Genomic DNA, 15,542 nt, shown 5'->3' with positions numbered 1-15,542 from the left:
ACTGACCGTTATCAGAGCTGCGCTTGCTTTGCGATATTCCCAGCAGGAACAGTCCCCACTGACTTCCTGGAACAGACCTTTCACCACAAGGGTTAACGCATCCTTCCCCCACTGTGCTTTCTACCAACTAGTTCTGATCTTAAGTGTCCCTGTCGTAACACCCAGACTTTCACATTTGTAAGGGTCCTTCCTGTTTATTTTCTATTAATTCCCTTATTTCCTTCCTTTTATTTTTGCCGTTACATTTTGATTCCGATCCCTTCAAAACCGACCCCTTCGTTTTGAAATTTGTCACGAATTAATAAAGGTACACAACCACAAAAAAAAAGACAAGCGAAATCGACCCAGGTTCAGAGGTTGCCACAAGAGCGCGGATGATGAAACCGAACCCCCCCCCCCCCGCACACTCACCTCATGAAGGAATGGGAATTGGGGGGCGATGGGGGCACTTCTGTATCGTTGAGGAACTGCTGGCTCTGGCCATAGGCGTAGAAGCGAGGAGACAACATCGGGTCGGAGTCTTCCTCCAGCAGGTGACGAATCAGGCGGCCAACCTGCGGCGAAACACGAGCTTCCTCGGAGTCTGCGTCTGGATCTTGCCACACTGGGTGTGCTGGGACAGGCTCTGAAACAATAACCATGGTGTTACCGAGCTTTCGCTGTTACTGCCAAGTGCCTACGACCACCAGTTCCTGGCTTGTAAGCAGCAGCGAGAAATCAACGTCCTTTTATTCTCAGCACGCACATTTCACGCAGGGCTGGTCACTTTGGGGTTCAATTCTGGGCTGGATAACCATATCCCCTCCACACCCTCTTAAAATGTATCATTGTGTACACATGCACAGATGTGTTTATGTGTGCGTGTATCTGTGTATTTGCATGTGCGATCATTTGTTTGCACGCTTCCGCGAGCATAGGTATTGGTGTGTTTATTTGTCTGTATGTGTGTGTGTGTGCATGCGCACGTGTTTTTGTAAACCTAGAATCATAGACTCACTACAGTACAGATGAAGGCCAATCAGCCCATCGAGTCTGCACCGACTCTCTGAAAGAACACTCCACCAAGGCCCATGCCCCCACCCTATCTCCGTAAGTAACCCCACCTAACCTTTTGGACACAAAGGGCCAATTTATCATGGCCAGTGCACCTAAACTGCAGATCTTTGGATTGTGGGAGGAAACTGGAGCAGACATGGAGAAAAAGTGCAGCCTCCACACCGTCAGTCGAACCCGGGTGCCTGGTGCTGTGAGGCAGCAGCGTGTGGATTCTTGTATGCCTGTTTATCTGTGTGTGTGGTGGGGGGGGGGGGGGGGGGGGGGGGGGGAGAAGACAACACATTTGGCATACCTGCACGTGTGTGTGTGTTTTTATATACCTGTTTATCTGTGTGTGTGCAAATTTTTATATACCTGTATGTGGTAATTTTTGTGTGAGCGTGGGAATTTTTCTGTAGCTGTGTGCGTGTGCATTTTTATATATATGTGCGTGCGTGCATTTTTATATACCAGTGCGCGTGTGAATTTTTATATACCTGTGCGCATGTGCGTTTTTATACACCTGTGTGTGCGCATGTGCATTTTTATACACCTGTGTGCGCGCGTGCATTTTTATATACCTGTGCGCATGTGCATTTTTATACACCTGTGTGTGCGCATGTGCATTTTTATATACCCGTGTGCGCGTGTGCATTTTTATATACCTGTGCGCATGTGCATTTTTATACACCTGTGTGCGCGCATGTGCATTTTTGTGCGCATGTGCATTTTTATACACCTGTGTGCGCGCATGTGCATTTTTATATACCTGTGTGCGCGTGTGCATTTTTATATACCTGTGTGCGCGTGTGCATTTTTATAATCTGTGGGTGCATGCATTTTTATATACTTGTGTGCGCGTGCATTTTTATGTACCTGTGTGCGCACTTTTTATTTTTGTATACCTGTTTATCGGTTTGTGCATGCATGCAATCTTGTATAATTGTTTATCTGGGCATATGTATGCATGTGCATTTTTGTATACCTGTGAGCACATTTGTATAACCTTGTGTGTGCATTTTTGTATACCTGTTTATGTTTGTGTGTGCAAGCATTTTTATATTCTTTTATCTGCATGTGCGCATTATATATGTCTGTGTGTGTGCATTTTTGTTTATCTGTGTGCATGCCCTTTTGTAAACCTGTTTATCTGTGTGCGCATTTTTGTATACCTGTTTGTGTGCACGCATGTGCTCATTTTTGCATACCTGTTTGTGTGTGAGCATGTTTACATACCTGTTTGTGTGTGTGCGCATGCTTGTATACCTGCTTATCTGGTATGCCTGGGTGAGACGAGACATGTGCCTGTGCTTTTTACAAATGTTAATGCATGTACCGAAGCCAGATGTTAAGTAATGGGTTAAGAGACATTGCAATTAGATGTCTCATTTATGTTAAGTATCCATTAATTGACACTGATATGTAAAGGGGCTTCAGGTGGCCTCTGTCAGGTGATGTATAGTTAGAGTTTTGTGCAAAGGCTGTTGGAATGAAATAAATGTGTGTTTGTGAAAAAGGGACCGAACTTTAGTCTCTTCATATAACAGCAACTAAGACGTCTAACAATATGTAGCAGAGGATGGTTGCTGCGTAAATGTGAAGGGTTGAAAGATACAACTTTTCCAGATCAAACCAAGGAGTGAGTGAGAAAAGAAAAAAAAAAAAGTGATATATGGCTGAACCGAGGATAAAGATGGCTGGATATGACTATCCTCCCTTATTTTCTGAAAGGGAATCGTACGACCAATGGAGAAGTGCAGTAGTTATGTGGACTAAGGTAACTGCTTTGGGAAAGAGAAAACAAACATTGGCTCTTTCTCTACCATATGGCAATAAAATCCGAAACAAAGTGCTTTCTGAGCTGGAATTGGAGGAGTTAGACTCAGAAGAAGGTCTGGAGACTTTATTACATTATATGGATAAGATTTATAAGAAAGGTGACTTGTTAAGTGCGTATGAAGCATGGTCGGATTTTGATAAGTTCCGGAAAATGGAGGAAATCTCCATGGAAGACTATATAATGGAATTTGGCAGACTATATAAAAGGCTGGAATTTCCAGTCTGTATTGGCCTTTAAATTACTTGACTGTGCTGGAGTGAGCAACATGGATAGGCTCCTGGTTTTGACAGGAGTTCAGTTTACTGATAAGGATACCTTATTCGAACAGATGACAAAAAAGCTTCACAAAAGTTTCTGGGGAAACATTCGATTCCGATGGCTCTGATGACCCAAATAGGTCAGCCTGCAATAAGGCAGAATATGGAAGATACACTACTAACAGGATGGCGAAATCGTATGGCTACGAACAGGACACAAGACTATAGAAGGAGACCGAGAGAAGGAAATTACGAAGACAGAAACCCAGTTAGAACCTACAATAGGAAGATGAACCCCAGAAATGCACGGGGCATGATAAATCGATGTTTTCGATGTGACTCTCAATACCATTATGCTTTCAACTGTCCAACTCGTTATGATAGAGTGTTTGAAGCGACACATGACACGGAAGAGTCAGAAGAGGAAAAGGATAGTGACCAGAAAGAAGGCATTGTCCTATTGACAAGCAGTTTTACGCCGGTAATGAGGGTGTTGGTTGCAGAATCCTTCAACTGTGCTGTATTGGACAGTGGCTGCACATCTACTGTGTGTGGAATTGACTGGTTAAAATGTTACCTGGACTCTTTGAATGCTGAAAATCGTAACAAGGTTAAGGAATTTGAAAGTTCCACAAGTTTCAGGTTTGGGGATGATAATACTCTGAAGTCGCTGAAAAGAGTGGTGATCCCTTGCAATATTGCCGGAGTGAATCATTTCATTAGCACGGACGTTGTATCAAGTGAGATACCTTTGCTTCTGAATAGACCGTCGATGAAGAAAGCACACATGAAACTGGATATGGAACAGGATAAGGCAATAGTTCTTGGAAAGATGATGGACTTACAATTTACACAGTCGGGACACTATTGTATTCCATTACTGACAAATAATATTTCAAGTAGAGTGGTTAAGGATGTGTTAATGGCAGTTGAAAATGGGACTTTAGCCGATAAAAAGCTTGTGGTATTAAAACTACATAGGCAATTTGCACATCCGTCTCCTCGGAGGCTGAAAATGTTATTAAAGGATGCAGGGGTAAGGGATGACGACTGTACTAAACTGATAGAACAGGTTAGTGACCGCTGTGAAGTTTGTAGGAAGTACAGAAGGACACCAGCACGGCCGATAGTAACCCTACCTTTGGCCAGGGCTTTTAACGACATTGTGGCCATGGACCTTAAGATCTGGGATAAAGCAAATAATATATTTATTTTGCATTTTGTAGATTTAGCAACCAGATTTAGTCAAGCAACAATTGTACGAAGTAAAGAAAAGAGAGTAATTCTGGATCAAATCGTGGAAAAATGGATAGAGACAGGAATGGGTCCACCGGCAAAATTCCTTACGGACAATGGGAGAGAATTTGCTAATGATGAGTTTAGGGATATGTGTGAAAACATGAATATCAGAGTTATGAATACAGCTGCAGAAAGTCCATTTAGTAATGGTGTCTGTGAAAGAAATCATGCTGTCATCGATGACATGCTTCGGAAAATGTTGGCAGATCGACCAAATTGCAGGCTAAATTCAGCTTTAGCATGGGCAGTACATGCAAAAAATTCATTGCAGATGGTTGGGGGCCTATAGTCCTTATCAATTAGTGTTTGAGAGAAATCTTAAAATTCCGTCCATTTTGGATGACCAGCCTCCAGCTTGGGAGGGGACTACAATTACCTCTGGTTTTGCTGAACATTTAAATGCATTACATAGCAGTAGAAAAGCTTTTTTGGAAGCAGAAGTCTCTGAAAGAATTCACAGAGCTTTAAGACATAACGTACAGCCATCAGATGCCGTTTTTCAGCAAGGAGGCATGGTATACTATAAGAGAGACAATTCTAATGAATGGAAAGGCCCAGGGAAGATCATAGGCATAGATGGCAAAACAATTATTTTGCAACATGGTAATCAAACTGTTAGGGTACATTCATCAAGGATAATGGGTACAGATTACAAATTTTCAAATTTAGACGGAGCAGACAGACATGACGAGGAACCAGAGTCATCTGGTATGCATGTGTTACAGAACTATGAGGACCAATTAACTGATGTAGACAGGGTTTCTGTGGAGGAGCACAACACTTCTGATGAATTAGAACAGGCCATTTTTCCGAAAGGGCAACTGCCAAAAGTTGGTTCAAAAGTGACATACTTGCCTGAAGGGTCTAGTCAATGGAAGGATGCAACTGTTATTAGTAGAGCAGGGAAGGCCACTGGAAAGTATAAACATTGGTTGAATGTACAGCATTCAGGGGAAGGAGTCAAGACAATGGATTGGGAAAACGAAGTTCAAAAATGGAGGGCACAGAAACGCAATGGCAGTTCAGATAGTACATCGGATAGTGAACAGGTCCGCGGGAAAAGGTCGAGAACTATTGAATGGACATCCCACAGCAGAAGGTAAAGATCAAGCAGTAGCAGTACAGAACGAGATACCAGGCGGGAGAGGGGACGAAGTTTATCAAGATCTCGGAACATGAGTAAGACTACGAATACTATTAAGAGTAGAAGCCCACATGCAAGTGAGATTTTGGTGGCTTCAAATAAATTAGATGAAAAAGTTATCAAAGAAGCTAAACAGCAAGAATTGCATAGTTGGAGTGAATTTGGGGTATACACGGAAGTACTGGATAGGGGACAAAGAGTTCTATCCCACAGATGGATTTGCACGAAAAGGTTCTTCCGGATGGAACTTATAAGGCAAAGGCCAGGCTTGTGGTAAGGGGATTTGAAGAAAACTTAGAAGATCAGGATTTAAGGGTAGATTCACCTGCAGCAGGAAAGGTTATTTTAAAGATCTTCTTGGCTCTATTGGCCACAAAGGCATGGGAATGCAAATCTATAGATATCAAAGCTGCCTTTTTGCAGGGGCATCAGCTCTTTTTTTCTCGGTCCTCCTAAAGAAGCAGCTAACACAGAAGGGGTATTTTGGAAGTTGAACAAATGTGTATATGGATTAAATGATGCATCTCGAGTCTGGTATTTTTCGGTAAGGTCAGTTTTGTTAAAGTTAGGCTGTTGCCAGTTGAAAGCAGATCCTGCAATGTTTTACTGGCACTATAAAGGAAATCTTTCTGGCATTTTTATGATACATGTCGATGATTTTTTGTGGGGTGGGACTAGTGATTTTGAAGCTATTGTAATCTCTGGTTTGAGGAAATAATTCAGGGTTGGAAGTCAGGCTTCCGGTGCATTTAAATAGATTGGACTGGAAATTGGACAGACTAAGTTAGGGGCAACTTTACATCAGCAATCTTATTTGGAAAGCATCAGCCCAATAGCAATTAGTCGTGGCCGAGTTTCAAAGATAGAAAAAGAGCAACTGCGAAGTTTAATTGGGCAACTGAACTGGTTAAGGTAGACAGACTAGACCGGACCTGAGTTTTGATGTCTTAAGAGTTGAGTACAAAAATGAATGATCTCAAATTGGAAGACATAATGAGAGCAAGCAAATAAAGCATTGGCCAAACTAAAAATGCAGGAGTGTGTTTTGAAGTTCCCGGTTTTAGGTGACCTTAGGCACTTGAAACTCATAGTTTATAGTGATGCGTCTTACGCAAATTTATGTGATGGGGTTTCAAGCGCAGGAGGTTTTATAATTTTCCTTTTGGGGAACAATGGTAAATGTTGCCTGCTTGTGTGGGAAACAAAGAAAATAAGGAATGGTAAAAAGCACTTTGGCTGCTGAGACGTTAAGCCTTGTACAGGCGGTGGATATGGCCTTTTATACAGGTATGATATTGACAGAAATTTTGAATTAGTGGATTTGGGTAATATACCTATGGACTGTCATATTGACAATAAATCCCTGTGGGAAAATGTGCACTCTACAAAATGTGTCAATGAAAAGAGGTTACAGATAGGCATCGCAAGTTTGAAGCAGATGTTGGACAAAGGGGAAATAACAAAAATTAAATGGGTCGACAGAAGCTATCAACTGTCAGACTGTTTTACGAAAAGAGGGGCGAGTTCACATAAACTTTTGGACATTGTTAATGACGGGCGCTTGTTTCTGTGACTTTTTTTTTCTTTCTCGTCCAAACAAAAAAAAAGGGGAAATCGTATGTTTTTGAGTTTCTTGAAATTTTGTTTTCCCCTAATTATTTTTTTTTCTCCAAGGGGAGACTGTTCAGTAATGGGTTAAGAAACATTGCAATTAGTTGTCTCATTTATGTTAAGTATCCATTAATTGACACTGATATGTAAAGGGGCTTCAGGTGGCTACTGTCAGGTGATGCATAGTTAGAGTTTTGTGCAAAGGCTGTTGGAATGAAATAAAGTGTGTTTGTGAAAAAGGGACTGAACTTTAGACACTTCATATCACAGCAACTAAAACGTCTAACACCAGAGACTGAAATCAAATCTAGCACCGTTCACCATGTAGCACTTAGAAACCCCTAAAGGAAAAGTCCCAAAGGAGTAGATTCACGATCCAATCCAGAACTCATTCCATTTTGCATGAGAAAGTCTCCAAACTCAGCCAGCTGTGCAAATTTAAAATGTTCAGAAAATGTAAATTCCCCGGGGGGGGGGGCGGGGGGGCACAGAGTGCTGCTTGATCGGCGAGGGAGGGAGGGGGGGGGGGGGTCTGCATCTCCAGGGTTTCTACCCTAATGCAAGGCACACACCAGAGTTCACTGCAGACGTGTAATAACACAAACACGAATTCAGATGGCAAACTAGCTGGCTGGTTAGATAATAACGAGGGTGCTGCGAATTCGCGGAAGCATTCAAAGGAGCAACATTACAAAGTGCCTGGAGCTGGGTGCAGAAGGAGCACCTTGTGCCTGAGATTACCTCCCCAGTCCTGACCCTCTGCCAGGCCACTCAGATCCAGGCGGGGGATGTCCGGGGCTGCGCTCCCCTCTGGCCCGGCTGCATCGGGGCTCCTCGCTGCTGCTTTGGCCATCTCGTTCTGATGTGCAGATTCCTGGATCCTCATGGCTGAATTCTGCAACCAACCCGCAAAGAAGACGAATGAAGTCAATCGGGGCAATGTTTGTGCTTTGCAAAAAAAAAACAAAAGGCAAGGGCGGGGGGGGGGAGGAGTTCTGCAGAGGAACAAAAGTGGGAGCGGCTGAAAGTCCTCTCGCTCGCTCAAGTTGGAAACAACACGTAACACACACACACACACAGCAAAACAACTCCGCTTATAACAGGCTCATGGACCCTCCCACTGCGCTGAGAGATGTACTGCCTCCTTGGCTAAGGATCCTGCCTTTTGCAAAGTGACAGGCAGCTCTCTCCCTACCCTACCCTCACCCCCAGCAGCTTTGGTACATTGACAGTACTTGCCATTAGCAGCCCCTCTCTCTCTCTCTCTCTAGCTCTGGGAATAAGTAACTCCCAGTGCAACGTTCAACACTGAGATGCAGCTGGCCAGAATTCCCCTCTCTCTGCTGTCAAGATTTGCAAAGAATGAAGGAGGGGGGAGGGAACAGCGAGACCTCAGTGAGGTTAGCCAATGTGGACATGCGAGGGGGCACACACACACATACATAAGGATTAACGCCTGTAACACTCGCCACACATTGGGCAATTTCCTGTGTCGCTGGATTATTGGGGGGGGGGGGGAGAGATGGGAGGGTGGTGGATGAAGCAGGTTTGGGGCGTGGAGCTCTATAGAGCAGGAACACACAGCAGCTCTGTGCTGCCGGCACAGTCAGTACGTGACTGCCAGGCACCCCCCTCCCTCCACACAAAGGGACAGGCTGGTGCCCCTGGCCAGCAGCCAGCAGTACCTCCATGGAGCCGACAGTCTCCTACAGCTGCTGCCCGATTCATCGCTGAATCTTCAAACCAGACTCTGACTTGATCCCCTCCTCCCCGATATTGGTGGTATTCCACAAAAGAGATATAGATTAATGTCAACAGCCCCCCTCCCCTGTCATGATATGCACTCATGCACATAATGAGATACAAGCAGGCAGTGACAGACACCCAGTGCAGCCAATCAACACACAGGACAGAGCGCAACCAATCACCAGGCAGAACACTAGAGGGTGGTCTCCCACTATAAAACACACGAGGCATCGCCACTCTGCCTCTTTCCACTGGTGACAACTGTAGTGACATATCAGTGGATATATCAGTTAGCACCTTCTACACGTGGCTCAGAGCTAGTCTGGTCCAGTTAGTTATAGCACGCTTAGTAGAGTGTCAAACCCATAGCAAACTGTGTGCACTGCTTAACAAGTTCAATAAAGTGTATCAAACTAACATCACAGTTTGGAGTCTACTTTCAAGTACAACTGCATCCAGTTGCAGTCCGTGTTACCCCAGTATGAATAACACGACATCCCCCTCCCCCAAACATTGCACAGGCAACACAGATGGAACTGATTCTCTTTCTAAATGTCTGGAGACCACTGAGCATTTTGTGGGCATAGGAACAGCTCCCAGGGAAATAAACTAGGGGCTTTTCAGTTTGGGGAATTATATAGGGAGGGTAGGTGGGAAGGTTGTGAGCTGATAGGTGGGGGTACTAGTTAGAGTGTAAGAGCTGGGGGGGGGTCCTAGTGGGTGTGTAAACTGGGGGTCCTAGTGAGTGTGTAAGAGCTGGGGAGGGGTGGGGTGTTCCGAGAGAGGGGTAAGGGTTCTTGTGAACATGTATGACTGGCAGGGTGAGAGGGATGTTTGCCGACATATAGAGAGTGTAGGGGAGGAGTGGGTGGGTTGGGGGCACTCACATTAGTGTGAGAGTGGGGGTGATTGTTGCTGGGTAGGAGAGAGGGGGGCATTCCTCAAATCATGCCCGATACTTCCATGTGATCTGAACCCCATGCTGGCACCCCAGGCACCCGCTGGGACAGCCCCACTCCCTGATAACTAAAAACTGTGATGCAAGCACCAGCCTAAAAGTCTTCAGCAAGAGGAAAAATCCGGGACAAATCATGTCCCGGGAATGCCTGACCAGGGATGTGGGACAAAATCCCTAATTTACAGGCAAGCACTGGTGGTTGATCACCCTACCAGGCTATTTGAGGGGGGGGGCGGGGGGGAGGAACCACCACGACGACAACAACCTGCATTTATATAGCACCTTTGACGCAGCATTCAAAGATTAGGGTGTTCTCATCCACAAATCAAAGAAAGAAGTCTGACAACACCAGGTGAACAACAGATGAACAACAGGTTTGTTTCAAATCACTAGCTTTCGGAGCACTGCTCCTTCCTCAGGTGAATGAAGAGGTAGGTTCCAGAAACATTTATATAGACAAAGTCAAAGATGCAAGACAATACTTTGAATGCGAGCATTTGCAGGTAATAAAGTATTTACAGAGCCAGAGATAGGAGTAACCCCAGGTTAAATAGGTGTGAATTATCTCAAGCCAGGACAGTTGGTAGGATTTTGCAAGCCCAGGCCAGATGGTGGGGGGTGAATGTAATGCCACATGAATTCAAGGTCCTGGTTGAGGCTGTATCATGTGTGTGGAACTTGGTGATAAGTTTCTGCTCGGTGATTCTGCGTTGTCGCGCGTCTTGAAGGCCGCCTTGGAGAACGCTTACCCGAAGATCAGAGGCTGAATACTTGTGCGACTCGGCCAACATTGTCCGCCTCATACGCTGCAGGAAGGGATGTCCCGAAGCGTGGTACATTGGCGAGATCATGCAGACGCTGCGACAACAGATGAACAGACATCGCGCGACAATCGCCAGGCAGGAATGTTCCCTCCCAGTCGGGGAACACTTCAGCAGTCAAGGGCATTCAGCCTCTGATCTCCGGGTAAGCGTTCTCCAAGGCGGCCTTCAGGACATGTGACAACGCAGAATCGCCGAGCAGAAACTGATAGCCAAGTTCCGCACACATGAGTACGGCCTAAACCGGGACCTTGGATTCATTACATTCATGCCCCACCATCTGGCCTGGGCTTGTGAAATCCTACCAACTGTTACCCCTTTCTCTGGCTCTGTAAAGACATAATTACCTGCAAATGCTCGCATTCAAAGTATCGTCTTGCATCTTTGATTTTGTTTATATAAATGTTTCTGGAACCTACCCCTTCATTCACCTGAGGAAGGAGCAGCGCTCCGAAAGCTAGTGATTTGAAACAAACCTGTTGGACTTTAACCTGGTGTTGTAAGACTTCTTACTGTGCTCACCCCAGTCCAACGCCGGCATCTCCACATCACAAGAATTTTAGCATGCAGGTACAACAAGCCATTAGGAAGGAAAATAGTTACTTGTGACTTTATTGTAAAGTGATTGGAGGAGGAGAAAACCGAACAAGTCTTGCTGCAATTATTTTGGGCCACACCAGGGGGTAGTGTGTACAGTTCTGGTCTTCCTACTGATCAAACGCCTTACGGGTGGCGTAACCAAAGTTCACTAGGTTGATTGCTGGGATGTGAGGACTGCCTGACGAGGAGAGAGAGTGAGTGCAATGGGCCTATACTCCCTCAAGTTTGGAAGAATGAGAGGTGATCCACTCGAATGTAGAAACTTTGTATACAGAGCTTTGATGTGGAGATACCGGTGTTGGACTGGGGTGAGCACAGTAAGAAGTCTTACAACACCAGGTTAAAGTCCAACTGGTTTGTTTCAAACACTAGCTTTCGGAGCACTGCTCCTTCCTCAAGTGAATGAGGAAGGAGCAGTGCTCCGAAAGCTAGTGTTTGAAACAAACCTGTTAGACTTTAACCTGGTGTTGTAAGACTTCTTACTGTATACAGAGCTTGTCAGTGTAGATGCTGAGGGGCTAATGCCCCAGGTGAGAGAATCGAGAAGCTGGGGACATAGTCACAATATAGGGGGGGGGGGGCAGCCATTTTGGAGTGAGACACAGGGCTATTTCTTCCCTCCCTGTAATAAATCTTTGAATTATTTACACCAAAAAGCTGTGGATACTGAGTAGTCGAGTATATTGAAGATCAAGAACAATAGACTTTTGGACACGAGGAGAATTGAGAGATATGATCAAAGGTCAGGGAAATGGAATCAATGCAGAGGTCCAGCCATCATCTCTGTGAATGGCCCGCTCCTGCTATTAATTAAGTTCTGATTTTTAATTCTGGGTTCCCGTACCAGCCTCCCCGAACAGGCGCCGGAATGTGGCGACTAGGGGTTTTTCACAGTAACTTCATTTGAAGCCTACTTGTGACAATAAGCGATTTTCATTTTCATTTCATTTTCAAAGAAGTCCTATTGGACTCAAAATGTTCCTTTGTTTCTCTCTCCACAGATCCTGCCAGACCTGACTTTTTGAAGCACTTTATTTTTATTTGGGAAGGCGGTGGCGTAGTGTTATTGTCATTAGACTAGTAAACCAGAGCTCCGGAAAATGCTCTGGAAATCCAGGTTCAAATCCCACCATTGCAGATGGTGAAATTTTAATTCAATAAAAATCTGGAATTAAAAGTCTAATGATGACCAGTGCCGATTGTTGTAAAAACCCATCTTGTTCTCTAATGTCCTTTAGGGAAGGAAATCTGTCGTCCTTACCCGGTCTGGCCTACATGTGACTCCACACCCACGGCAATGTGATTGACTCTTAACTGCCCCCTCCAGGGCAATTATGGATGGGCAATAAATGCTGTCACAGCCTGCGACATCCACGTCCCAAGAACGAATGAATAAAAAATTCTGGTTCCCAGTTTTTGTAGTATTTCGCTTTCAATGAATTGCTTTCTTAGGTCCCGAGGTTGTGAAAAGGCTCAACAGAAATGTATCCTTTCTCATTTGGGTCTTCATTGTGGCCCCTTTAAGAATTCTTTGGCCCTCTTCCCATGCTACACCATTACCACGGGAACCGCTGCTTGTATCTTCCTAGCATCTGTTGGCGGGAGGCCCACTGTGAGTTCACCTCTACCCTACCCTAGGAAACTCGGCTGTGGTCATGGTGGTAGGTGGGAAGTTCTTACCTGATGTTATGATGGGGGGGGGGGGGGGGGATTATTGGGAAAAAGAAAATCTGATCCACAGTACGTCAAGGTTACCAAGATTCAGGCAAGGACGGGGTTTCCATCCCTAATGGTCACTGGTTATCCTGTTGATGGTGAGTGGTTAGGATCTGGAAATTATCATAGAATTTACAGTGCATAAGGAGGCCATTCGGCCCATCAAGTCTGCACCAGTCCTTGGAAAGAGCACCCTACTTAAGCTCACGCGTCCACCCCATCCCTGTAACCCCATAAGCCCACCTAATCTTTGGACGCTAAGGGGCAATTTAACATGGCCAATCCACCTAACCTGCACATCTTTGGGCTGTGGGAGGAAACCGGAGCACCCGGAGGTAACCCACGCAGACACAGGGAGAAAGTGAAAACACTACACAGACAGTCACCCGAGGCCGGAATTGAACCTGGGTCCCTGAAGCTGTGGGACATCAGTGCTAACCACTGTTCCACCGTGCCGCCCATCTCCTCTCAGCCATTGTTCAAACCTGGTTCCCTCAGTTTAACTGGAAATGCACCGCCTGACAGTGTTTATACTTGTGCTTTTATGGGGGGATGTGTACATCACCGACAAGGCCAGCATTTGTTTCCCATCTCTAACTACCCTTGAACCGAGTGGAGTGGTTAAGAGTCAACCATGTTGCTATGGGGTCTTGAGACACACACAGGCCAGGGTTGGCAGATTTCCTTCCCTAAAGGGCATTTGTGAAACAGATAGAATTTGACAACAAGCGACAGCGGTTCTGTGGTCGCCATTTACTGAGACTAGCTTTTCAATTCCAGGTTGCTGCTCGAATTTATATTCTGCCAGCTGCCAGGGTGGGATTTGAACTCTTGTCCCCCAGAACATTAGCCTGGGCCTCTGGATTAGTAAATCCAGTGACATCACCGCTACCCCACTATCTCCCCTTACGTGTGGAGGAGGCAGATTAAATGGTGGATTTCAAAAGGGAGTTGGATAATTTTCTGAAGAGAAAGAAAGTTCAGGCCGAGGAAGAAAAGAGGGGAAATGCGAGTAGATGAATTGCAGAGAGGCAAAAATCCCCCTCCTGTGCGACAGCATTCTAGAATTCCAAACGATAATATCTGACTGCTGCTCGGTCACTTTTCCTGATGCCAGCTTTTAATTTCCAGCTTTTTAAAAACGAAATTCAAAATCTCAAGCATCCGCAGGAGGGAATTAGCACACGTTCTGGGGTTTGCTCTTCTGCTACTTGTAACCATTACACTACTGCATTGTGTCAATATAAAAGCTGCAGTGTAACTTGGCATAAAAGGATTACTCTTGCAGATCACAAAGTACTCTGCGGGGATCATGAGCTGCTGTTGATAATTAGCTTTCGTAACAAAAATGTTACTTTGTCGGGTTAAACTCAATTGAAATATAAACACTTGCAGAAAAATGAAACAACTTCCAAAGTCAAAGAGCCTGGATTACTGAAAAACCCTGCCCAGCGCTTGGGTCTACAAACGGGAGGACGTCCAAATCACCGCTGCCCACGTCGTAACCTCGCGCCAAGTTCCGTTCGCCCATTGTTCCTGGGTTCGCTGACCTATTTTAGCACCCTTTTCATGAGATATCGATTTTAAAACTCACATCCTTGTTTTCGAACCCATGCATTGATTTGTCCCCTCCCTATCTATCCCTCCCTATCTATCCCCTGTCACCTCCTCCAGCCCCACGACCCTCCCAAATTTCTGCCTCCTGTGCACCCCCAATTTCCACGGGCCCCACCACGAGTGGCCACAGATTCAGTTGCTGTCGCCCAAAACAGTGGAATTCCACCCCCCCCCCCCCCCCCCCCCCGCCTCTCTGACTCTCTACTTCGCTTTCCGCCTTTAAGACACTCCTAAAAAAAACCCATCTTTAACCAGCATTTTGGACCCAATATCTTCCTGTATGTGGCTCCGTGTTATAATCTGTTTCCCAGTGCACCTGCAAAGTGCCTTATGACGTTTCATTAACCCGGAGGGAAAATCCAGACCCAATTTATATCAATGCCTTTGATGACGGGACCAAAGGTATTGTCATTTAGTTTGCCGATGAAGCAGGCAAAAAGGAAATGATGCTGTTCGGATAATAAGGGACGGCATCAGAACATTAGTAAGGGTGGATCTCAGATCAGGAATACAAAACGTGGAATAACCCGAACCCTAACCCTAACCCAACTTGGGAAATGACTGGTATTGGCCCGAGCAGGTCTTGTAATAAAACTCCAGGTCAGACCAGTACGCCCCATTTCCAAGTTTTACTTCTTTGTTCGTTCTGGGTACGTTCAAGGCGTTCTATAAATATAAGTTGTTGTTGCAGTGCTGGTGTATGTTGTTCATCACAGACTTCGCGGACTAGTTTAAGTCAATGCAGCAGCCAGCACAAGTCTCTGGGTTCCACTGCGTTTCAGTTATCCAGACCAATATCAAGGCAAGTTACAGAGTAAATAGATGGGGAGGGGGGGGGGAAGGGCAGCTGTGTAAAATGCCGTTATAACATTTGTGGTTAGCCAACTGAATTTCTCCT

General features: G+C 45.3%; 1 protein-coding gene across 3 annotated transcripts in view; it reads right to left on the bottom strand.

The window, feature by feature from the left end:
• fam13a (family with sequence similarity 13 member A) overlaps positions 1-15,542 on the bottom strand; it is a 299,844-nt gene that overhangs the window by 28,374 nt on the left and 255,928 nt on the right. For all 3 annotated transcript variants that reach the window (XM_072495341.1, XM_072495343.1, XM_072495342.1), the window contains 2 exons: positions 7,928-8,081; positions 412-625 (listed from right to left, as the gene is read on the bottom strand). In XM_072495341.1, coding sequence (XP_072351442.1) covers positions 412-625; positions 7,928-8,081 — 368 coding nt within the window. The remainder of the gene's footprint in view (positions 1-411; positions 626-7,927; positions 8,082-15,542) is intronic.

Source organism: Scyliorhinus torazame, chromosome 3 (assembly GCF_047496885.1).
Source record: "Scyliorhinus torazame isolate Kashiwa2021f chromosome 3, sScyTor2.1, whole genome shotgun sequence".
In the NCBI taxonomy this organism is placed as follows: Eukaryota; Metazoa; Chordata; class Chondrichthyes; order Carcharhiniformes; family Scyliorhinidae; genus Scyliorhinus; species Scyliorhinus torazame.
Note: the sequence above shows the minus strand (reverse complement) of the source record. Positions and strands in the feature narration are given on the sequence as shown.